This window comes from Pelobates fuscus, chromosome 2 (genome assembly GCF_036172605.1).
Source record: "Pelobates fuscus isolate aPelFus1 chromosome 2, aPelFus1.pri, whole genome shotgun sequence".
Lineage (NCBI taxonomy): Eukaryota > Metazoa > Chordata > Amphibia > Anura > Pelobatidae > Pelobates > Pelobates fuscus.
In genome coordinates, this window is record NC_086318.1 from 326,441,294 (window position 1) to 326,466,922 (window position 25,629).

Consider the following 25,629-nt stretch of genomic DNA (forward strand, 5'->3'; position numbering starts at 1 on the left):
TCGCCCGTCCTCCATATGAGGTCCACCGCTCTTCGTGTGTTCTCATACAGCTGTCGCGTGGGGACGAAGCCCACTTGGTCGGGGTGTATACATGTTGTGAGGAGCGGGTTCAACCGGTTGGCTAGTAGTTTTGCGTAAGCTTTGAGGTCAAAATTTATTAGGGATATGGGCCGGTAATTGGTGATGCTGGTGGTATCCTTATCAGGTTTGGGGATTAGGGTGATGTCTGCTGTCGAGAGGTCTTGGTGTGGCATGTCGCCTTGTGTCCAGCATTTGTACATGTTGGTTAGGTATGGCATTAAGTCGTCCTTGAATGTCTTGTAGTATGTGCCGTCAAATCCATCAGGGCCTGGGGCTTTGTTCCCCTTAAGCCCTGCGACAGCCGCAACTACTTCGTCCATGTCTATTGCGTTTCCCAGGGGCTCTGTCAGGTCTGTGGCAAGTTTCGGGATTCGGGCCCTGGCTAGGAATGCCTGAAGCTCCGACATGTACTCTGTATTGGACTCTGTCAGGGTGGGGGAGTGGTTATATAGTTGTGTATAGAACTGTGTGAATTCATCGTTCACCTCACTGGGGTTGGTAAGGACCGTTCCTTGTGCGTTTTTGACGATGATTGTCGTGGTTTTATGTGCTCTAGGTCGTAGGGCTCTTGCGAGAAGGGTGTCCATTTTGTTGGACTTCTCGTAGAAGAGTCTTTTGGTGTGGCGTATGTCATTGCTGACCTCGTCCACCATCAGCTCTCTGATCATCCGTCTAAGTTCCTGTAGATCTCTATATGTTGTGGGTGTAGCGTTTTGTTTATGTTGCTGCTCTGTTCTGCGTAATTGCTTGAGTAGGTCCGTAAGCTTATCGTATTTCTGCTTCTTGTGTTGTGTAGCTAGCTTAATAAGAAGGCCTCTGATAACGGGCTTATGGGCCGCCCATAGGGTTGTGGGCGATATGTCTGGGGTGTCGTTGGTTTGGAAATATTGTGTTAGTTCGCGTCTAACACTCTCTTGGACCTGTAGGTTCTTAAGAAGGGAGGGGTTCATTCTCCACTTCCATGGTGTGCGTGCGCCCGCAGTTTTAAGGGTTATTTCAATATCTGCGTGGTCTGACCAGGAGATTAGGTTAATCGCAGAATTTTTGACCCACTGCATGCCCAGCTTGTTTGTGAGAAATAGGTCGATGCGTGAGTAGGTGGCATGGGAGGCGGAGTAGAACGTGTAATCACGTGTACTCGGGTGGTGGATACGCCAGGGATCTAGTAGTCCCGTGTTGAGTATGAAGTTGTTTAGGAGTTTGTCCTGTCCCCCTCTGTATTGTGATCGTGGGAGGTGTTGCCCGCCTCCCCGGTCCGTCGCTGGACAGGGTGTCGCATTAAGGTCCCCCCCTAGTATCACTATGCCCCTTGGGAGGGTGGAGATCCTTGTCTCGAGTTCTGCCCAGAACCCTGGAGTGGGAGTGTTCGGGGCATATACGTTAATTAAATGATATGTGTTGGAGTGAATTGTGCCTGACAGGACCACGTACCGGCCCTCTGTATCAGTTTGTATATTTGTGATCTGTATGGGGCATTTTTTATGGATGAGTATCTCTACTCCGTTTTTCTTCCATGGGGCTCGGGATGCGAATGCCCTTGTATATACGTGGTCAGTTAAGGCTATGTGGGAGCCGTTGGGTATGTGGGTTTCTTGTACGAATGTGACGTCTGCCCTCTGCCGTCGCACTTCTCTCAGAAGTAGTCTTCGTTTGTTGGGTACATTTAACCCATTCACGTTCAGTGAGGTTATCTTTAGGTCCATGTCTGTGTGTGGGATATGGTGCGTCCGCTTACCTGACCTAGGGCGAGGTGTCAGTCTATCTCGCGCTCAGGTCGAAACCGGTGCCGTCCACCCCAGCAGATGCGTCCTCAGGTGCCAATCTCCTCTAAGTCGCTTGTGTATTCGTGCGGAACGGGGGAAAGGGGAGGGTGGAGAGATTGAAGTGGGTAGGTAGAAAGAGGAGGTTGTAGTGAAAATACAACCTACGAAGAAGCAAATGAATAATTAATTAAAACAGTACAATATGCAGTGTGAACCAACCAAGTTCACAATGAGCGTAATATAGTGAAACAATAAATTAAATTTAACTTATCCGGGTCTTACCAGTCGCCAGGAGCTATAGGGGGTGGGCATCCACCGCGCTGAGGGTATCTCCTCTAACGGGGGGGAAACTCAGCCGATAAGCACCCTGCCGAGGCTCGGCCAAAGAATAAACAACCTGTGTCTGCTGAGTATCTCGGGGGGGGGGGGGGGGGGGGGGGATGGGTCGTCCACTCGTATATTCCTTGCCTGAGCAAGCCCTTTGCGCTCTGCGTTACTACGCCTTATTTCGGTTTTCTGGTCTGGGGGGGGGGGATACCTCAGTCGAAGCTTGGAGTAAACCGCTTATGTATTATGTATGTGGCGTCAGGGAGTGTGCTGCCTTGTGCGGGGTCAAAAGTCTCCCGGGTTCTGGCTATGTACACCACCCATGTTTTGTCTGTTAAGGTGCGGCTAACAGGGATCCTGATTACTGCCCTCCGGGAGAGTGCGGTTATGCAGTATGGGGGTGGGGAAGAGGCACCCTTGGAATGTTTGGTAACGTCTATTCCTTTCTCTTATCCTAACGTTCCGGTCTCCGATTTAGGCGGGAGCACCAGGTCACCTGACCCGAAATTCCCGCTCTTCGGACAGCGGTCTATTGTAGTTACTGGACACTGTCCTGCCTTCCCGCCCCATTCTTCCCTGTAAGCTTGCATTTCCCTCCATCCCATAAATGCAGTTTATTTTTATTTCAGTTATTATTATTGTTTTTCAATTTTTTGTCTTTTTATGCTTTTTTCATTATTATCATTGGTATTTTTTTTTTTTTTTATTTTTTTTTATTTTTTTTTTTATTTTTTTTCCCTCCTGTTGCTTCTTACCCCCCTTTCTTGGCCCAGTTATGGCCTATCACAATGTGTGGTAACGTATTGCCTGGGGCCCCGTTGGTCGCCCCCTCCCACCCATGTTTCCTTAGTTAGTGGACCCCACTTGTCACCCTCCCACACATCCCCTGCCTCAGCCTCAACCCCCGAGGCCGAAATGTGACCTCAAAACCCCTTTAACTTGCTCTAACCGTGAGCGATTAAATTGCGTTCAATAAAATGGTTGCTATGATGCGTGTGCAAGTCCAGAGTCAGTTAATACATTACTGGTTTGCTACAGTCCGATCACTCAGTCCACTTGGGAGTCGCGATCTTCCCAGCTAGCTGGCAATGGTGGCAGGTCCGCGGTGCCCGTCACCGGGAGTTGCAGATCCTCTGGGAGCAGTATATCCAGATCTTTTAGAAAGTCTCGGACATTTGTTGAAGGTAGCAGTATGGATGGTGAGGGCCCATGAAAGACGATGATCTTGAAGGGGTACCCCCAGGCGAATCTGATTCCCTTCTGGCGCAGCAGATCTGTAACTGGTTTCCATGCCCGCCTTCTGAGGAGGGTTGCAGGCGCGATGTCTTGGTACAGTTGCAGTTCGGCGTCTTCATGCTGGAACGGTTTTGTTCTGCTCTGTTTAAGTATGGCTTCCTTTGTCTGGAAATAGTGCCATCTTACAATGACGTCCCTTGGCGGACTGGACTTCGGGCCTTTGGCCCTGAGGGCTCTATGTGCTCTGTCAATCAGCCAGAGGTAATCCGGTATGTTAGGCAGGTGCTGTTGGAAAGTTTGTAGTAGTACCTGTTCCAGGTCTTCGTCCCTCACAGCTTCTGGTAGGCCTCTAACACGTAAATTATTGCGTCTTGACCGGTTAGATATATCCTCCAGTTCGATCTCTAGGTCAGAAATTTTTTGTTTGAGGGTGTTGGTGGCCTTAGCGGTGTCGTTCTGCGCAGTGACCATCTGGGCTACTCTGCGCTCCGTTTCGGTTGTTCGGGCCCCAATGGCGGCAATCTCTGCCTTCACTTCCGCCGCTGTGCGGCTGATTTCAGCTGCGAGGTATCCCTTTACCTCCGCCAGCGATTTAAGGATGGCGCGGGAAGAGGCCTCTGGGGCTGTCAGTGCGGCAGTGGAGGCTGCTTCAGGCTGGTGTGTTTCACTGGGGCCCGTGTCGGTAGCAGTGCCACGAGGCGACGGTCTCTGGGCCGTGAACATCTCCGCCACTGATGGCGCTTCCTTTTGGCCCTTTTTGGCGGGTTTGCGGCTGGACATCCGCGATCGGTGCGGGCTGGCAGCTTAGGGTTCGCTGGGGCTGAGTCTGGGCGAGTTTGGATCAGGTTGGTGCTGATTATAGTGCTAATTTACGAGCCTCTGGTGCGGAGCTCCGGCTTTAGGCGGCCATCTCTGTCGGCAGTCAGACCACGCCCCCCAAGACATAGCCTTTTTTAAGTGAAAGCTTCAGGTGTATCATAAGACTAAACAGTTTATGAGCAAAATATTTAAAAATTACAATACAAAAGCCCCTTATTAAAAGGTTTGTGCTATGGCACAAATGTTTTTTCAGGAATTCCACGATGCTAATATACTATGTCAAAGGGTTCTACGGGAAAACAATTATTGGGAACCCCTGCTGTATGAGTTATCTCACATCCTTCAGAGTCTGCTAGAAGATAATTTGTACAAAATACAGATATGGGAACACTGCACACATAAAAATAAAACACAATTTTAAATTTTACAAAGTTATCTAATGTCACCTGTCTTCGGAAACAAATATAGGGATTTAGTTTCACCATATGGCCATATTGTGCTGAAGACATGCAGACCACTCCATCTCACTAACGTTGTTTGGGTACAGTGTCCTTATTGAGAAACTGCAGTATCCCTTATATAGTATTTTTTTTTTTAGTGCTTTTCCCAGAAAGGTTATCTGATTGTCATTAGGAGCATATACAGAGGCAATTGTGATTTGGAAGCTGTTCAGCATTCCCACTCAAATAATTAGGCACCCCATGTCATCTGTGTGTTTCTTGGATACCTGGAAAGCACAGTCGGAGTGGAACAGGATAGACACTCCATTTGATTTGTGGGGAGAGTAAGCGTGATACGATTGGGGGTACCTCCGGGAGAGCAAGTCCGACTGGCTCCGGGCACAGAAATGTGTCTCCTGCAGGCATACAATGGCAGCACTTGAGTGGTGCATATCACACACCAACAGTTGCTTTTGTGTGGGCTATTTAAACCCTTAATATTAAGGGATAATATCTGAAGGGAGGGGTTAGCTATAATTGGTAGTTACCGAATGCTCTCCATCTAATGACTGTGCAAGACCATTGCTAACCTACGCATCCATCCATGGTTTGGCAGCGTTATGGACAATATGTTTCTGTGCCATTTGTGTCTGCCATATCACATACAATTGATTGGACCTCAGTCTAAGTGTTGCAGACGTGTGTGTAGAGTTTGTGTTTTGTGTTTGCGGGTGATTGGTAGACTGGCGTGAATGTGCGGTAATTAGTAGGGGCAAATGGGAAGGGTGGGGGTTAAATATAACTAGTGTGTTGGCGCACCGATTCGGTAATTTTCAGCTGTTTGGAGGGTGCCATTATATGCAGCTTGTTTGGCCCCGTCAGGGAAGCTTTGTCAGCTCGGTATTCGGCTGTTAATTACTTGCGTTGAGCTAGTGAGATGCCAGATCTTATCCTCCATGCGACTGCTGTCCCTGGCAGTTGGCTATGCCCACCTGACAATGATCAGTTTTTAATGGAAGGAATGCATCAACATACTCCAATTTGATGTTTGCTGCATATCACCATGATTTTGCAATAAGCTCTCCAGGGCCTCGACTCCAACTCCTCTATGGTACCTCTGCCTCCTTATAGTATATTATAAACACTAGTGGTCAAAATAATGGAATCTGTTTGGCAATTTTGTATTTCTAAAATTTGATGGCCCATAGCATATTTTTAGAATAATGTTATACAATTACATATCACTGAAATAATTTTATGTACAATGTAATGCAGCAAATATTTAATTATCTTTATTCTATCAATAGCTATTTCCGAATAGCCAGAAAAAAAAAAAAATCAAAAAACACAAGTGCCTTATGTAGCATTAAGTGGATTTTCTAAAAGTGACCCTCTAGTCACCAAAACAACTTTAGCTTAATGATGCAATTTTGGTGTATAGGTCATGCCCTTGCAGTCCCACTGTTCAATTCTCTGCCATTTAGGAGTTTTATCATTTTGTTTATGCAGCTCTAGGCACACTCCCTGCATGTGCTTTACACAGCCCTCCTAAGAACTTCCTGTAAAGAGTCAACTAATGTTTACACTTTCTTTGTTGCATATTATGTTACTGTGTTTGGAACGTTCCATTATTTTTTACAATAAATGTTTTTTTATTAATCAAGATTGTATTACAGGATATAACATTTCATGAGAATAACATGTTCCACTATTTAAAGATTACAATAGGTCAAGCAGTATATCAGGGTATATTAAGTTGTTAATAAGTATAACACAGAAACATACTTATATCTTAGGGACATAGTTATTTTAGGCATAGAAATAAACACTGCAGATTTTAAGGGAGGCACAAGTGGGCATATGGCGCAATCTAATAAAAGGAAAAAACCTATATGTAACCTAACCTACACATTCCCCCTGCCTGCAACCACCAATAACAAGTACAGTTTTCCAATAGAAAATAGATTGGCAGAAAATATTTTTAAAAAATTGAATTTTTGATCTCTCCTTTCATAATCAGTATTAAATATTAACTGATTTAATCCACACATTGATGTTTTCAATAAACATATTCTGTAATTAGTAATGTGTCAGAGCACTTAAAGATACAAGTAATATCCTCCGTGTCAAATCAGCTCATACTGCATATATTTGCATGTTAATATGATGAAGCTTATAATTTATTCTGTTTAAACTAACAAGCTATTAGTGTGCCTAAAATGACCTTACAGACAGTGTACTGCAAGTTGTGGAATGATCTTTAAAATAGCTGAGTCTGTTGATTAAAGTCAACCCATGCAGTAAATTAATCGCTTTGTGATTTTTATGCATAATTTCTATAATCTGACCTCCATCAACTACCTTAAGGTTTGTCTTTAGGAAATAAAGCAGCTTCTTTTTTATATCTATAGCAACATATATATTGAATCCTTTGCAGATTTAGCATCGCTCTTTATTTACTGTAGTTTCAGCAGAGTAGAATGCACTTCTACTCAATTTTTTGTTTGTGGCAAGCCTTTACACTCTTGCGATTGCCTTATTAAGACATTTTGTAGTCAACATTTTCTATCAAACCGCGAAGTTACTTACAGGCAAATAACAGGAATGAGTTTATTGCGTGTGTCGTTGTAGAGACACAGAAAAGAATGTAAAAAAAAAAAAAAAGGATACAGGTCTAACTTGTCATAATTTCCTGCCATTAAGTATATTCTCTATGGACAAGAAAATGGTTGCATCTCTTCTGGTACTCCTATCACTACATATTATTCAGTGCTGTGCTTGGTTAGTGAATATTATCCTTCCGGCTGCTCTGAAACTGGTTGAAGCTTCATGATTGACTCATGTTTGATAACCTTGTTAGTATAAAACAACCAACGGAGGTTTGCAATTCTATTAAAACCAGATAATCTCACCAGTAATGTTCAAAAAGGGCAGCAAGTAACTGGCCGTTTTCATGCTAATGATCTAATGTTAATGAGACAATACAGACATCATAACCACTGCAGTCTCAACCAATGAACACTGGTCAGCATCTACCAAGTTTTACTGTAGTTACATCCAGCTTTACTTGCAAGGGAATACTGTATGTCACCTTGGTTCCTGGATAACACAAGGTATTTGTCAAACAGTGACAAAGCAGTTTGACTACTTACCATGGGGTGGCGACATAGCACTCCTGACACAGAAGCCATTGCAGAGGGCTGTAGAGATAATAGTCAAAGTTTCTTAACTAACAGAAGGTTTTAAGGGATGAGCGCACAGCTCTCATTTAAAGTAACACTCTAAGCACTATAAAAACGTTAGCTTAATGAAACCCTTTTGGTGTATAGAACATGCCCCCTGCAGGCTCACTGTTCAATTCTCTGCCACGTAGAAGTTAAATCACTTTTGTTGCTGTTTATGACACCCACAGCCAGAATATTTTTTTTCTTCTTTCAATAAGTGCAGTGTGTTTACTTTAGAAGTTTTTATCTCCTGATCTGTTAATTGAACTTTAATCACCAACAGGAGGTTCTTGCAGGCTTTAGCGAGCTATTATTAGAGCAGGAAATAAGAAAATCAAAATCAAAAGACTTTTTAAGACACTCTTTACAGGAAATGTGAAGGAATACTATGTAGGTCAAATGTTTGAGGGGTGTGTCTTAAACAGTGATTTAACTCCTAAATAGCAGATAATTTAAGTTATATTACAGGTTCATAATCTATACACCAAAGCTACTACATTAAGCACAATGTTGTTGTGGAGAATGTGGAAAACAACTTGATGTGAAATACAATACACTTTCACTTGAAAAGACTCAATATACATGCACTATTATGTAATGATAGATATTATTCTAATATTGTATTGTAATCAATTTAAGTGTTGCATTTTTACCAGGAAGATTTATTTAATTGGTTACCCTTTAAAGCTTCCTGATAAAACTAAATATTCCTTTAGACATTTGAATAAATATACATTTAAATTGTCTTCTGAATAAAAAAGCAAGGCTTGCTATAATGTTTATACTCTAAATAACAATAGGCAGATATACAATGGAATATCTAATAAATTATAAACCTGACTGATCTTGTGTTTTCTCATGCTGAAATTTGCATCAACATTATATAAGCATGTATATATCGGCTTGTATAACACAATACAATCTTGCAATGTATATCTCGGAAGCAATATTAATAATAATTATAGTAGTGTTAATAATGCATAGATGTACTTTGAGAAAGGTATCTTTCTCTCTCTCTCTCTCTCTCTCTATATATATATACCGTATATACTCGAGTATAAGCCGAGTTTTTTAAGCACGTTTTTTGTGCTAAAAAACCCCAACTCGGCTTATACTCGAGTCAATAGTCTGTATTATGGCAATTTGCATTGCCATAATACAGACTGGGGGAGAGGGGGCTGGCAGAGAGTTTACTTACCTCTCCTGCAGCTCCTGTCAGCTCTCTCCTCCTCTGCGCCGTCCGTGCAGCTCCCTCTGTCAGCTCCCAGTGTAAGTCTCGCGAGAGCCGCGGCTCTCGCGAGATTTACTCTGGGAGCTGACCGAGGTGCTGAACGGACGGCGCAGAGGAGGAGAGAGCTGACAGGAGCTGCAGGAGAGGTAAGTAAACTCTCTGCCAGCCCCCCTCTCCCCCCACTGAACTGCCAATGCTGGACCACCAGGGAAGGAGAGCCCCCCTCCCTGCCATGTATCAAGCAGGGAGGGGGGACGAAAAAAAAATATAACAATAATAAGATAATAATAATTAAATAATAATACAAAAATAATAATTAAATTAAATAAATACAAATAATAAATAATAATAATAAAAAAAAAAAAACTGCCCACCCCCCACCAAGGCTCTGACACACACACACACACACCTCATACACACACACTGCACTCATACACACACACTGCACTCATACACACACACTGCACTCATACACACACACTGCACTCATACACACACACAAACTGCACTCATACACACACACACACTGCACTCATACACACACACTGCATTCATATACTCACACTGCATTCATACACACACACTGCATTCATACACACACACTGCATTCATACACACACACTGCATTCATACACACGCTGCACTCACACACGCTGCACTCACACACGCTGCACTCACACACGCTGCACTCACACACGCTGCACTCATACATACGCTGCACTCATACACTCACACTGCATTCATACACACACACTGCATTCATACACACACACTGCATTCATTATATACACACACTGTAAATAAATATTCAATTAATATATTTTTTTTTAGGATCTAATTTTATTTAGAAATTTACCAGTAGCTGCTGCATTTCTCACCCTAGTCTTATACTCGAGTCAATAAGTTTTCCCAGTTTTTTTGGGTAAAATTAGGGGCCTCGGCTTATATTCGGGTCGGCTTATACTCGAGTATATACGGTATATATATATATATATATATATATATATATATATATATATATATATATCTATCTATGTGTGTGTGTGTGTGTGTAACATAGTCCTACTCTATTTGTCTTCCAGGAGGATGTTCTACCTCCTGAGGATATAGCTTATGCCAACTATAGATGGCACTGACACTCTCAGCCAACCTCTTCTGCTAATCACTGCTCCGGCTTAAAAAAAAAATAATAAAAATAAAAAAATCAGCCCAGGCACGAGAGAGGCGCTGGGTTTTTGAGGCACCTGGGAACCCCAGTTATTGTCAAATAATTAAAAACAGTTAACATTGTACAGTGAGACAGTACCAAGCATCTCCAGCCACAACAACCACTTTGTGAATAGGTGGTTATGGTACCCAGTGTTTCCCTTCAAATAATTTTGTTTTGTTTTTTCTTGTTTGTTTGTTTTTTCAAACATGTCCACTGTTGAATTTTCTGTACTTTTTGTCCCTTTTTGTTATTGTCTTTAAAGGGAATCTCCAGTGCCAGGGAAACAATCCGTTTTCCTGGCACTGGAGGTTCCCTCTCCCTCCCACCCCCCAATCCCCAGTTACTGAAGGGGTGAAAACCCCTTCAGTCACTTACCTGAGGCAGCGGCAATGTCCCTCGTCGCTGTCTCCTCCTCCGCACCGCTCCTCCCTCTGATTCTGTCAGCCGGCGGGCGAGACTGAACCCACCCACCGGCCGAGGAGACTTAATGCGCATGCGCGGCAATGCCGCGCATGCGCATTAGGTCTCCCCATAGGAAAGCATTGAAAACGAATTTCTATGCTTTCCTATAGGGATTTGAGCGACGCTGGAGGTCCTCACACAGCATAAGGACGTCCAGCGACGCTCTAGCAAGGAAAATCCTTGCTATAATCCAGGAAGTGACCTCTAGTGGCTGTCAAGTAGACAGCCACTAGAGGTGGAGTTAACCCTGCAAGGTAATTATTGCAGTTTATAAAAAAAACTGCAATAATTACACTTGCAAGGTTAGGAGTAGTGGGAGACTCCAATGGGCAGAAGTGGTCTGGGTGCCTTTAATTATGGTCATGCCTTCACTAGTCCACCTATATTTCTTTGATGATATGCTCCCGCACTTTTATCACATTCTGTGTATTATTTGTGTGTTAGGGCTACAATGGTGTACCTATTGACAACCTACTGAGAACTCAAACAGAGCACTTTCAGCAATATGAAGCTGCCAACTCCCTGTCAGTATTCAATTGAGTGACATGCAAATGAACAGAAGATTCTCGGTCTTTAGATTTAAGTTTATGTAGCTACATATTATTAGTTGATGCAGATTTCTATTTTTCAGGGAACGGAGAACAGTTATTTTCTACTTAGTGGATTAATCCTGCAGTCACTTTATTGTTATTCTCTGCAAATTCCTCCCTTTTCTTTTTTAAACCACAGCTATAGTGTCCTCCGGGATTATAGCCTTGGCAAGGGATTCTTAAAAATGATAAATAACAGTTCATCCCCTACCACTTTTAGCTGTTTGTGTATAATCCATCAGGTAGACGTGGCTTTATTTAGTTTTTGTATCCCAAGGTGCTATCCCTGCTTACAGTTATTTCAAATAAGCAGATTTACCTGCATTTGCTGCCTTCCTATCATTTAAAGAAGCTTGCCAGACAATAACGGACTCGGATTTCTGTTGCCTGTTATTGTCTTGCCTATACTATCTGATCTTATCATGATTTTTTTGTTGCCAAGCAAATCTACTGAAGATTTTCAAGTTCACTCCGTGATACAATAATACTCTTTCACATTTTCTTTTAAAAATAAAATCTACAGGGCTCTTGTTTAGAACCCTGAATTCTAATTTTATTAAAGACACGGAGGCTCCTATTATGCTTCTCTTTCTTTAATTCTCCCTCAGCAGCGAAGAGAGATATATGCAAAAGAGATAAAAAAGAACAAATAACATAAGCATATTGACAGTGCTATCATGGGTATCCACCCCCTTAGTATATAAGGTGTAGCACTTCCTGTTTCTTCCTCTTTCTTCGCTGCTCCCTCAGATAAGTACACTCTATTTTTAGTTATGGTGTGCTCTGGTGGGTTTTTAGCTTGTGACATCTTGTATTGATTTAATATACTGTTGGGATATTCTCTTCCCGTTATCCCTTTATCCCACCTTTACATAATTTTACTTGTTTATTTCATTTATTATTTAATTTATTATTATTTACTAAGATATTTTATTGTGCTGTTACCTTTCACTGTGTGACCGGGCTGCCCGCAGTTCGCCCTCTGGGCGCTGCCGTTTTTTCTTTCCCCTCGCCCCCCCTCCGGGTGGGGCTCTCCCCCCGGTCACACACTACCGGGTTTCGCCGGCGGGGCTCGTCTAACACCCCCGCGGCGCTTCCCGGCACTATTTCCGTTGCCGCCGGCCGGATCTACTTTATCCGCGCGGCGGTTTCATTTCCCGCCGCTCGCGAGTGGCGCGCATGCGCAGTTTGCTCGCGGCGGCCATTTTTTCGGTTTCCGTCGCCGATTAAGGCGGCGGCCATTTTCTGTAGCGTGTTTCACGGATTTTGTTCCTCTCACACGCTGGTTTTCGTTGCTCTCTCATCCTCAGACGGGTATAGTCTTTTCCTACCCTCTCTACCTTGATATTACTCTCCATCTCACTATCCTTCCCATCCTGTATCTGGGTTAATCAATCCTGATACTGCATGTCACTCATATTTCGTTTATTATTTTCCTTACTTGCACTCATTATCCACCATGCAATCTGGTGATAAGTTCCCTGGCAAACTTAGCCCACCTATGGCCAATACTAATCCTGACCCCCAGGTTGACCCTGGACTGATGGGCTCAGAGGAATTTCAATGCCTCCTGGACACCACCATGTCCAACTCTATCTCAAAGGCCATATCATCGGCCATGGGCGCTATGTCCTCTACCATATCAGACTCCATTGCACTTGCACTCAGGCAAGTACAGCCTCAATCCGCCCCGGCCTTGGCCCAGGCCCCCCCTGTAGGGACACTACCGGGGCGCAAATCATTGGGCAAACGCAAACACTCACAGGACCCCCCCCCCACGCAGGTTGAACCTGCTCTGATTGACATGCCTCAGGCTGTCCAAGATGGCGCGCAACAACCGCGCAGTAGAGCTTCTGGGAGAGCTACGGCTACCAGAGACTGGAAACGGGCAAGAGCCCAAGATATTATGTCTGACTCAGACGAGGAGGGGGATGAGGGGTCTGACGTCCCGTACTCAGACCCGTACGAGGACGAGCTCTCAGAGGGTGAAAGCCTCCAGGGAAAACAATTCCCTTTAACGCCAACACGTGCCTTGGCACATTCAGGGACGACCGGGGCAGATACTGAACACGACCCTAAAGAGGTTCCGCTTTTCGACCCGGACAACCTGAGACACCCACGCTCTGCTGAGTGGGAACCCTCCGAACATATCGCCCAATATCTGGCCCTCAGGGTGCGTAAGTCCCTCTCTCAAGAGGGCCGTAATAAATTGAGAGCAGTGTGCCCCCGACCCATAATTCCTGATGCTGTGGCAAAAACCCCAGAAGTGGACCCCCAGATAGCCCAGTTTCTGGCCAAGACAGGGTGGAAACCTAAAAGGGGACTAGACTATTCCCTCCGTAACTGTCAGGACAAGTTCCTCGACACCCTGGGTCCCGTTACAAAACTTTATGAGATGCTGGAGGCAGCTCAGTCGGGTGAGGCATCATTAGACTTTGAGGTGGCATTTGGCTGGCTCCAACGCCTGGTCTGCATGATCGGCAACGCCAATACCGCCATGTCCATGGAGCGCAGGAAGGCTATCCTGCTGAAAATTGAGCCTAAACTGGCTAGCATGGCCTCCTCTGAACCAGGGGCCGCAGCTAAGGGTCTGCTATTGGCGACTCCTTCGTCAAGGATCTGGGCTCCTATGTAAAAACCTTCACAGCCCTTGACAAAGCCCAGTCATCTATAAAGAGGGTCTTCCACCAAAAGGTTTTCGGTGGGGCCGGGAGAGGTAGGAGCCGTCTACCCGGCCGCAACCCCCGAGGTTTCTCCAGACCGGGCAGAGGCTCCTTCAACACACAGAGGCAGAACCAGGAGCGTTCCTATACACCATTCTTCCCCTCTCGAGGAAGGGCTTGGAATGCCCGCGGCGGCAGAGGTACAACCCCAGGAAAACGCCCTTATGGTGAGTACGATTTTTCCCCATTTTTCCCATATAAATGTGGGGGGCAGGTTGGCTTTGTTCACTCAGACTTGGGCCACTATCACATCCGACAGCTGGGTGTTACAGACTGTAGAGGGTTACCACCTAGAACTGACGGGTCTTCCCTTTCAGGACTCCCCTCCAAGGGTACCACACATGCCACAGTCACACCGCGACCTCATCTCCGCAGAGATAGAGGTCCTTCACAACAAAAATGCCATAGAGGAAATCCCTCTAGATACCCCAGGTTTTGTAAGCAACCTGTTTTTGGTACCAAAGAAAGGCGGGGGTGTCCGCCCGGTTATCAACCTAAGACCCCTCAATGCCTTTATCCGATACCATCATTTCAAAATGGAGGGCATACACTGCCTCCGAGACCTCCTTCTCCCAGGAGACTGGATGGTGAAACTCGATCTGCAAGATGCGTATCTTACGACCCCGATAACTCCTACACACAGGAACCTATTACAGTTCCAATGGGACACAAGGAAGTGGCGCTTCCGCTGCCTTCCCTTTGGTCTATCCTCCGCCCCCTGGTGCTTTACGAAAGTATTGAAACCAGTGGTTACATTCCTCAGATTACACGGAATTCGTCTCATCATCTACCTAGACGATATCCTCATACTGTCAGAAACGAGATCCCTTCTACTATCACATCTGTCGTGGACTCTGCACCTCCTACAGAACCTAGGCTTCCTAGTGAATTGGGAGAAATCGGTACTACAACCGTCTCAGCAGATGGAATTCCTGGGATTCCGAGTCGATTCGGTACAACAAATTCTATGTCTCCCTGCGGACAAGATGTCCAGCATCAAGAAGGAGATCAGGAAGATAAGACACCGTCCAAATATCTCCCTGAGACAACTAGCCCGAGTAATCGGATTACTAGCGGCCTCCATACAGGCGATCTTCCCGGGACCACTCCACTATCGGGCGTTACAGCGCCTGAAAGCTTCTTGCCTACGGAACGGGCAGTCGTACGAGTCCAACATCACTCTAGACGAGGAATCCAAGGAGGAATTGGACTGGTGGTTGACCCACATGGAAGCATGGAACGGACGAGCGATCTTCGGTTCCACTCCGGATATAATAATAGAGTCGGATGCGAGCTTACATGGCTGGGGCGCGCGCTGCGGCTCCATCTCCACAGGAGGCAGATGGTCAGTAGACGAATCCTTCCTCCACATAAACTCACTGGAACTACTGGCAGCCTCATTTGCCATACGCAGCCTCACTCCCAGGAGCGTCTCTTGCTCAATCCTCCTCAAGTTGGACAATATCTCGGCGGTCAGGTACATAAACCATCTGGGAGGTACCAAATCACGCATCCTGGCGGTTTTAGCTCGAGACTTCTGGCATTACTGCTTACAAAACAATGTGTCGGTGACCACGGAGCACATACCAGGCCTAGACAATTACGCCGCGGACTGGAACTCCAGATACCTGAGGGATCTGGGGGATTGGAGACTTCAACCAAAGGTCTTTTCCAAGATCGCACGGCTATGGGGTCCATTGAGTGTGGATCTCTTTGCATCCAGACTGAACACACAACTTCCTCAATTTTTCAGCTGGCGACCGGATCCGGAAGCCTTGGCAACAGATGCTTTTCTTCAAGACTGGACTGGGGGACGAGCATACGCCTTTCCCCCGTTCAACCTGATTGCTCGGACTCTGGCGTACATCCGACGGTTCAAAGCAACAGTAGTTTTGATAACACCATGCTGGAGATCTCAACCCTGGTTCCCTCACCTTCTGGAAATGGCAATCGATTTCCCACATCTACTGCCGGATCACACGTCCCTGTTAACCAATCCGGATGGGGAGAACCACGACCTGATAGAACGGGGAGTACTCCGTCTCATGGCATGGCTCCTTTCAGGGGACCCTGGGAAATCACGGAAGTTTCGAGAACAACTACCCAACTCTTGGCGAACGCATGGGCACCAGGAACTCGGCGCACATATGCTGCGGCATGGAGAGTTTGGTCCGATTGGTGCCTGGAGAAATCAGTGGATCCCATATCAGCTCCTGTGAAGACAGTACTAGACTTTCTCACTCATTTATTCGAATCGGGCAAGGCCTTCCGTACAGTCAACATCTACAGATCGGCTATCTCGGCTGGTCACGATAATGTAGACGGAAGTCCTCTCGGACAGAACCCCCTGATCTGTCGCCTGCTCAAAGGCATACGTTTTGCACGGCCTCCAAAATCCAGATACGGGTCCTTTTGGGATGTCAACATTGTGTTCAAATTCTTAGAAGAGTGGCCCGACAACTCGGCACTATCACTTAAACATTTGTCTGCTAAATTGCTCATGATTTTATGCTTACTATCCTGTAAACGAGTATCAGATGTACGAGCCTTAGACTGGCAAGCCCGCACATTCACCCCGGAGGGGGTGTCATTTGATATTTCACGAAGAACTAAATCAGCGACTAAGCATGTTTTCTATCCACGCCTCCCGAACCAACAGAAGCTGTGCCCAGTACTGTGCTTGAAAGAATACGAATCCCGTACTTCTTCCCTCCGACCACCAAACGAAGGCCCGTTGTTTATTTCTCTGAAGAGACCGCACCTCCCGGTATCTACACCTACGCTTGCCCGTTGGGCCAAGTGGTTATTAGCTTCAGCAGGGATAGACGTAACAGTTTTCTCGGCCCACTCGGTGAGAGGCGCTATGGCTTCTAAAGCATCGACGATAGGATGTCGATTAGAGGATATCCTGAAGGCCGCAGACTGGTCTACGGAATCCACATTCCGGAATTTCTACTTTAAACCAATCCAACATTTTTCGGAAAGAGTTATTGCTCAGCTTTGAAAGAGCATAATAGGAGCCTCCGTGTCTTTAATAAAATTCCTAGATTTTACTATTAACATGACGTAAAGTCATGATTTTATTAAAGACACGGAGGCGAGTATTATTCCCTTCCCGCCCTCCCTGGGTGGAGGGATTGGATTTGCAAGGATATCAACCTCAAGCGGATGTAACCGTAAGTTCAACTGCCTTTTACAGGTTTTTCCTACATCCTTCAGGTAAGTGGCTCTACGTGCTACTGTGGACATAATCTGATAGATATCTTATGTTTGACGTCATGACGATAATGCTGTACACATTAATTATAACTGTTGTGGGGGTATATGATACAACCAGTCATCAACCGAATATTACCATATTTTCTCCTTTCATTTTAGCCTGAATTATACTGTCATGGTGTTGAAGTACCGTTACTAAGTTCTACAGTCCATCATCAAAGAATGGAATTTTGACTACCGCCCACTGTTCCTGTTCGGGCCAAGTTTATCGTTCAGTTATGGATCTGGTCTTCGGATCGCAGAAGAAAGAGGAAGAAACAGGAAGTGCTACACCTTATATACTAAGGGGGTGGATACCCATGATAGCACTGTCAATATGCTTATGTTATTTGTTCTTTTTTATCTCTTTTGCATATATCTCTCTTCGCTGCTGAGGGAGAATTAAAGAAAGAGAAGCATAATACTCGCCTCCGTGTCTTTAATAAAATCATGACTTTACGTCATGTTAATAGTAAAATCTAGGAATTATAGACCATAAACCTTTTGACATTTTTAAAGAAAAAGGCTTACTATTTCATATTATTATAATTAATATTGTTTTCCAGACGTGAAGAAGCAGTACCAAGCAGTGGGTAATTTTCCTCCCTTATTTACTGGAATTGTAGTCTAGAAAACGCAACAAAGAGTTAGCTCCCTTGTACCACCCCTTGTCTTCTTTATAGGGCACCTAGACAACCTCAACAAACTTCCAATTATCCTGGCCTTCAACAGGCTAAAATGGGTAGCTAGTTTGTTGTTTTAGGCCAGAGGTGCTTAAAAGGTCGACCCCCCCCCCCCCCAGATTTTTGAAAATTACAGCTTACATGATGCTTTGCCTTTCTTTTTTTTTTTTAATTTAAAATTTTTTATTTTGTAATGGTAACAAATAAAATGGGGTACAGAAAAAAGAGAGGAAGGGGATGGGGTGTTACACAATGAGTACATCAAGTCATTTCAGTATACGACATAGCGATGTGCAATATAATACATAGCAATTTACAGTACCTAGCAGTTTACAGTATGGGGTACCACAAAATACATTCAATATTTTGTCTTTATCTAGGTAAATTGTCATTACATGTCAACATTTCAACATTATTAAATGCGTTACATGTTTAGCTCAGTATTTCTTGTATCATGTCACAGTGTGTTACTCCTTTTCTTGACTTGGGTCTACTTAAGTATGTAGAGTTCTAGGTAAGGGTTAGTATCACTCTAAGGTAGCGACTTATGATAGTGATCTCTATTATTATTGACTACGCTTTTGGTGGGTATAGGATTGCTAGCCACGGACTCCATGACTGTTCTATATGTTTCGGATGCTTTGCCTTTTTTTTGCACTTTCATTCAGATTCTCCACACTCTGCATGTGCTCACTGCACCTAGAGCAGGGGTTCTAAGGTGTTTAGAAAAAGAAAAAAAAAAAACACCTTATAGTCTAAGGTGTTTTTTTTTCCCCCTTTTTCTAAACACCTTAGACACACCCAGGTAATCCCCAAATACTGGACTGGTAGGGGGTCCTTGAGGACAAGGTTGAGATCCCCTGACCTAGAGTGACACATCGCTGAAAAGGCCCAGAGAAGGCCAAAACAATTGGTTCAGGGTTTCTGTATCTCTTGTGCAGAGAGAACTTGCAGACATTTTGATTCTGACTGCCCTTGTGGGTGCGATTATGCCTTGGAAATGTCTCTCTCTGTAATGGCCCTGGCGGACAAAAAACATTTTGAGACTTAAGTGGGGAGTTACTGGAAGGCAAGCTACTAATTTTGTGTAAACTTTTGTGAGTTCTCGGAGCTCTTGTATTTTCCTTTTTTGTTGAAATACATTAACCTGGCTCTTCCTAAGTTCAAAAGAGTAATCCAGGCGTCCACCCCATGCTCACTGTGCCTAGAGGTGTACCAACTACACCTCACTGACGAGGCCCAAAATTGTTTTATATTTCTTCCTTTTTTGTTGCAATACATTAACCTGGCTCTTCCTAAGTTTAAAAGAGTAATCCAGGCGTCCACCCCATGCTCACTCTGCCTAGAGGTGTACCAACTACACCTCACTGACGACGCCCAAAATTGTTTTATCACTCATGCAGAGAGAACATTTTGGTTCTGACTGCCCTTATAAGTGGAATTAGTTGGATATGCATTGAAACTGGTTCTCTCTGTAATGGCACAATTAAAGGACCACTATAGTGCCAGGAAAACATACTCCCCCACTCCTCTCTGTTGGTGTCCCCCAAGGTACAGTCCTTGGTCCCCTACTGTTCTCCATCTATACTGCCTCATTTGGTAAACTCATTAGCTCCTTTTGCTTCCAATATAATTTCTATGCGGATGACATGCAAAGCTATCTGTCCACTCCTGATCTCTCCCCTTCCCTCTTGACTAGTGTCTCTGCTATTTCTAACTGGATGGTTGCCCACTTCCTTCAACTCAACTTCACCAAAACTGAAATTCTGGTCTTTCCTCCCTCAAGTGTTGCTACTCCTGTGTCTGTCTCCCTCCAAGTCAACGTTGCTAACATCAGCTCCACCATGCAGGCTCGCTGCCTAGGTGTTCTCTTTGACTCTAATCTCTCCTTCATGCCTCATGTTCAGTCTATCGCCAAATCCTGCCGCTTCCATCTAAAAAACATTACGCGCATCTTACCCTACTTAACGCCAGGTTCAACTAAGTTGCTGGTCCATTCCACTGTCCTTTCTCGCCTTGACTACTGTAATCCGATTCTCAGTGGTCTTACGTGCTCCCAACTTGCGCCGTTACAGTCCATAATAAATGCGGCAGCGAGACTCATCTTCCTGTCCGCCCGTACCTCCCACGCCTCACCCTTCCTGTAAGATATAGGGCTCAATTTAAAATTCTGGTTCTTGCTTTCAAATCACTACATAATGCTTCTCCCACCTATCTATCCTTTCTAATACACAAGTATGTCCCATCTAGGCCCTTACGCTCTGCTGAAGACTTACGTCTATCTTCTGTCTGTACTTCCCCCTCTGCTGCTCGCCTTCAAGACTTCTCTAGGGCTGTACCGTTCCTGTGGAACTCACTTCCCTCGTCCATTAGATACTCACCCAGTCTCCACACCTTCAAAAACTCATTAAAAGACCATTTCTTTATAAAAGTGTATCAATTAAACTGTTAATAGCTCCCAACTGATTCCTCTCTTGCCACTGTCATTAGTCTAATACTATCCTTACCTTTTGTGTCACTTTTCCCCCACTCCCTCTAGCATGTAAGCTCATTGAGCAGGGCCCTCAACCCCTCTGTTCCTGTGTTTCCAACTTGTCTGGTTACAACTACATGTTTGTTCATCCACCCACTGTAAAGCACTGTGAAATTTGTTGGCGCTATATAAATAATATAATAATAGTAATAATAATGTGTATTTTATTGCATTAAAAGCGAACAGTATTATGACATTTACAGTTACCATGCAGAACTTGAAAAATATCATTTTTTACATTCTCACACTTTTTGTTTTTAGGTTTTATTAATTTCAAATTATGTTTCATATATAAATATTAGATAAGAAATGAAAGTCTTACTTTTCCTGTACAAAATGATATGTAATAAGTGTGGGTGCACTTAATTTAAAAGAGGTACATTGTGGTTGAACACACCTAATGCTCAAATTCCAGGTTTTGTTTTGGTTCAGAATTTTTACTGCCTCAGTTCTTAAGGGGTTAAAGACAAACTAATCAGAAGTTGTTGACTAATTGCCTAAGTTGAAGTCAACACTTGCATATGTGCTTGACATTTTCTGTAGTAATGCAGATTGTACTTGAAATTATTCATTTGTTAATCCAGCCAAATTGAGCCCTTCAAGTGTGACATTATAATTACTTCTAAAGATATAGTTTGCGATCTGTTTTGGAAGTGAAAAGGTCGAATAAAACGTAATTTACAAAAGTAGTTTACTTAATCTAACCGTATTTAAACATCTGTGCTTAAAGGGACACACACCAAAAGTAATCGTAATAGATATACCTCCAATGAAAACATGCATATATTTTTTCCCCCTGTGGTATATCTAAAATAAAGTGGATCTACTCATCACACATCACAGTACTGCAGCATGTACTTTGTGTGTGTATTTAAAATAATGTTTATATTAAAATTAACATGTGTGTATATATGTATTATGCATGTATATGGGAATCCAGGCCAACTCCCCAGTTTTGCAGCCCTCCCTGTCACAGGTGCCTCTTTCCAAGGACCTATTTAACCTTGTGCTTCATAGAGCCCCAAAAATAAGGATTTCCCAGGTAGATGAGTTGATCTCATAAGAGCAGGCATTAGGTTGCTAGGATAGGACCTGCCAAAATTGAGGTAGATTGGTAAGCTTATGCAAAGTATGATCATATACTGTAAGTAGGCCCCAATTATTTTTGTCTAGGTTAGGTTTTTTTAAAAACACATTTCCATTCTGTAAGCTTTGAAATTGCTCTTTAGTGAATGAGTTAGTGTACTGGATCTTGTAATATATATATATTCTGAGTAAAGCCAGCACTCGAGGATAAAAATAGCTTTTAATCCATAGTCAACATTTCAGTTCACTACAGTGAACTTTCATCAGGACACAAAAATCTTGACACTACTTTACATTGTAGCAGAGTGTCATTTCTTCAGTGTTGTCACACGAAAAGATATAATAAACTATTTACACAAATGTGAGGGTTGTACTCACTTTTGTGAGATACTGTATATGTTGTTCTAATGTATTGCGATCAATAGAGCCTATAGCCACCTTAATATTTCTGGAATAGTTCTATGCAATTTACATTTTCTGGCGATACTTACAAATTATATAAAGCAATGTTAATGATTACATCATTTGTATTAATAACTTTTGAAAACAATCCAAATTGTTGTTTTGATATGTGCAATCATTGTTCTGAAATGATTTAAGATAGACATGTTATATGGCGTAATATTGGAAAGATTAATATTTCAGATGATATTATGTGATATAATGTTTACCTTGCGATGCTTTAGTATGTTATGTATATTGTTTAACATATACTTTTCTTATTACTAACAGGTGGAGTCTACGCAGAGTATGATCAGGATTTTGGGACTTTCTGCAACTCTTCCCAATTACCTTGATGTGGCTAACTTTCTTCATGTCAATCCTTCTATTGGACTTTTCTTCTTTGATGCAAGATTCAGGCCGGTGCCACTGGGACAAACCTTTATTGGAATTAAATCTACTAACAAGGTGAGTGAATGTTGCAGATCTTTTGAAAAAAGTTCCATTAATTTGCAAGTCTGATATAATTATGGTTAAATAAATTGTCTTGTAGGGGTGGATAGGCACTAACCCTAGAGGATGCATCCATCTTTGCACCATTGCCACTGCATTGAGTTGTAGTGATTAGGTTGCTTAGAGTGCCCTCTTTGGCTCCAAGCGTCTCAGAGCAAAGACACGAGTACCATATGGTAGCATGGACAACCATACATAGTATTAAAAAGAACAAATTAACTGGGAGATGTACAAACAACATTTCTTGAGCTACGTTTCTAAAAGGAGTAGAAACATTACTTTGTTTTCAATTGTGATATGTTTATATGTATTTGCTTCATTTTGGTCTACATATAGTTAACTAGAATGTCACCACTGAATTCTGCATAAGTCAACAAAGGATGTCGTTTGATAATTTATTTGGATGTGTTTACATCTAAATTACAATTGATTTGTTTCGGCACCCATATTTTCCTTACTGACCCAAGTTTGTGGAAATATGAAGATTCTTGCCATGACCAAATTAACAGTAACAGTTTTTATTAAAAATGGCTTCCTTCCCGGGGCGGGGCCTGAACACAGTCCAAGATGGCCACACGTTGCTGGAGCTCCTGAAGGAAATCCACAAACCAAGCCAAAATCTGAACTATAATACCAGACCATTGGCTTACCCTCTACATGAGGCCCTTGGCATAAGTTGAACCTAAAAGCGACTGATTCTGACATACATAACCCATGTGAGACTCCCTCTACGGCCTTCTGGGGCACTCACGGTGGAGAAGCGGCCAATCCTCTGCCCAGGTCTAGCAAGCATAGGATTAAGAACCCTTTCCCCCCCTCCCCTCTGGACCGGTGGGGGTTATCCTGGTCTCCATGGAAACCCTCTCGTAGCCAAGTACTGCTAACGGCGTATTGCCGTGCAGTAGGAAGCTGAGGCATAAAGAATCGAGATGGCCACTGCGACTAGCCCCGCAGATCTGGGTCTGCACCTGGGGAGGCCTTTGACAAACTTTATGTCCAATTCTGGGCGAAGCTGAGGGCTCAGATACCCACCTCTACTACCATCAGCCAAAGCAGTGCATCTGGGTGCCACCCAGCGCCCTAACGCCACGTGGCCAGCCCTCACTCCTGCGGCAAACAGTGGATGACTTGGAGACAGAGGTGCAGGAGACCGCAGCATAAATGCCGAATGGAGGTGAGAAGCGCTCGGGGGCCGCAGCTGACGCATGCACATAGCACACCTACCATGGTGCCCCACAGATATGACCTCACACGGATCACGAGAAGATGTCGGATGGGCCTGTGTAAATTCGCTGTCAGTGGATTCCCGCTGGGCAGAGCAGGCAGCGCACATTGTGGAGGATAGAACAGCATGCCTCAGCGAACTCTCAACTCTCAATGCCCATAGCTTACCATCTGCAGACATCTGTTGAGCGGCCGGACTTTCTGCACAAACAGGCACAGTGCTCCTCAACCCATGATGTTTTCTAGACCAGTACCCAGTGGCACAACAACTATATTGTTTAATTTGACAGTTCAGCATGTCTTCATTATTAATTCGCCCTTCGTACCTACTCATGGTTTATCTTGTTTATTATGATTACACCTGTTATCAATCCTTGCAAGAATGCCCTTGTTCCTCTTGGGCATCACACAAATTCTCATATTCTTGTTAGTTAAGCATGTGTTATTATCACTATCATTGATACATATACAGATTCTATACGCCTACACCAGTGATGGCGAACCTATGGCACGCGTGCCACAGGTGGCACGCCGAGCCCTCTCTGTGGGCACGCGGCCACAGGTCCGCCATCACTGCAGAATAGGCGCCTGCCTGCCCGAAACGGCAGGCGCCTATTCTGCTTCCGGGTCGGGAGGCAGGGATCTGTGTAGCAGCTCCCCCTGTCCTCCCGCGCGATGCTGTGTGGAGCGTTGCCGAGCGTTACCATGGCAACGCTCCACACAGCATCGCGCGGGAGGACAGGGGGAGCTGCTACACAGATCCCTCCCCCTGCAGTACTTACCACCACCGGACCACCAGGGATGGCTGTGCCCCCCCCCCCACACTTCATTGAAGGTAAGAAGGAGGGGGTGGGATACTAACACACCACCCCTACCCCCCCAGAAGTACCCTTACTCCCCCAGCACCACCCCTACCCACCACAGCACCCTACCCACCACAGCACCACCCCTACCCCCCCAGAAGTACCCTTACCCCCCTGCAGCACCCCACCCCCCAGCACCACTCCTACCCACCACAGCACCCTACCCACCACAGCACCACCCCTACCCCCCACAGCACCACCCCTACCCCCCACAGCACCACCCTACCCCCCCCAGCAGCACCCTACCCCCCAGCACTACCCCTACCCACCACAGCACCCTACCCACCACAGCACCACCCCTACAGCACCACCCCTACCCCCCAGCAGCACCACCCCACCCCCCAGCAGCACCACCCCACCCCCCAGCAGCACCCTACCCCCCAGCAGCACCCTACCCCCCCAGCAGCACCCTACCCCCCCAGCAGCACCCTACCCCCCCAGCAGCACCCTACCCACCACAGCCTCACCCCTACCCCCCACAGCACCACCCCTACCCACCACAGCACCCTACCCACCCCCCAGCAGCACCCTACCCCCCCAGCACCCTACCCACCACAGCACCACCCTTACCCCCCACAGCACCACCCTACCCCCCAAGCACCACCCCTACCCCCCCCAGCACCACCCACCCCCTAGCACCACCCACCCCCCAGCAGCACCCTACTCCCCCAGCACCACCCTACCCCCCAGCACCACCCTACCCCCCAGCACCACCCTACCCCCCAGCACCACCCTACCCCCCAGCACCACCCCACCCCCCCCAGCAGCACCGTACCCCCCCAGCACCACCCCACCCCCCCAGCAGCACCCTACCCCCCCAGCACCACCCCACCCCCCCAGCAGCACCCCACCCCCCCAGCACCACCCCTACCCACCACAGCACCACCCCTACCCACCACAGCACCACCCCTACCCACCACAG

At 45.2% G+C, this 25,629-nt stretch overlaps 1 protein-coding gene across 1 annotated transcript in view; it reads left to right on the top strand.

Moving 5' to 3' along the window:
* The window catches only part of ASCC3 (activating signal cointegrator 1 complex subunit 3), a 647,451-nt gene that overhangs the window by 254,988 nt on the left and 366,834 nt on the right, over positions 1-25,629 (top strand). The window contains exon 12 of the mRNA XM_063443555.1: positions 22,399-22,575. Within this exon, the coding sequence (XP_063299625.1) occupies positions 22,399-22,575 (177 nt within the window). The remainder of the gene's footprint in view (positions 1-22,398; positions 22,576-25,629) is intronic.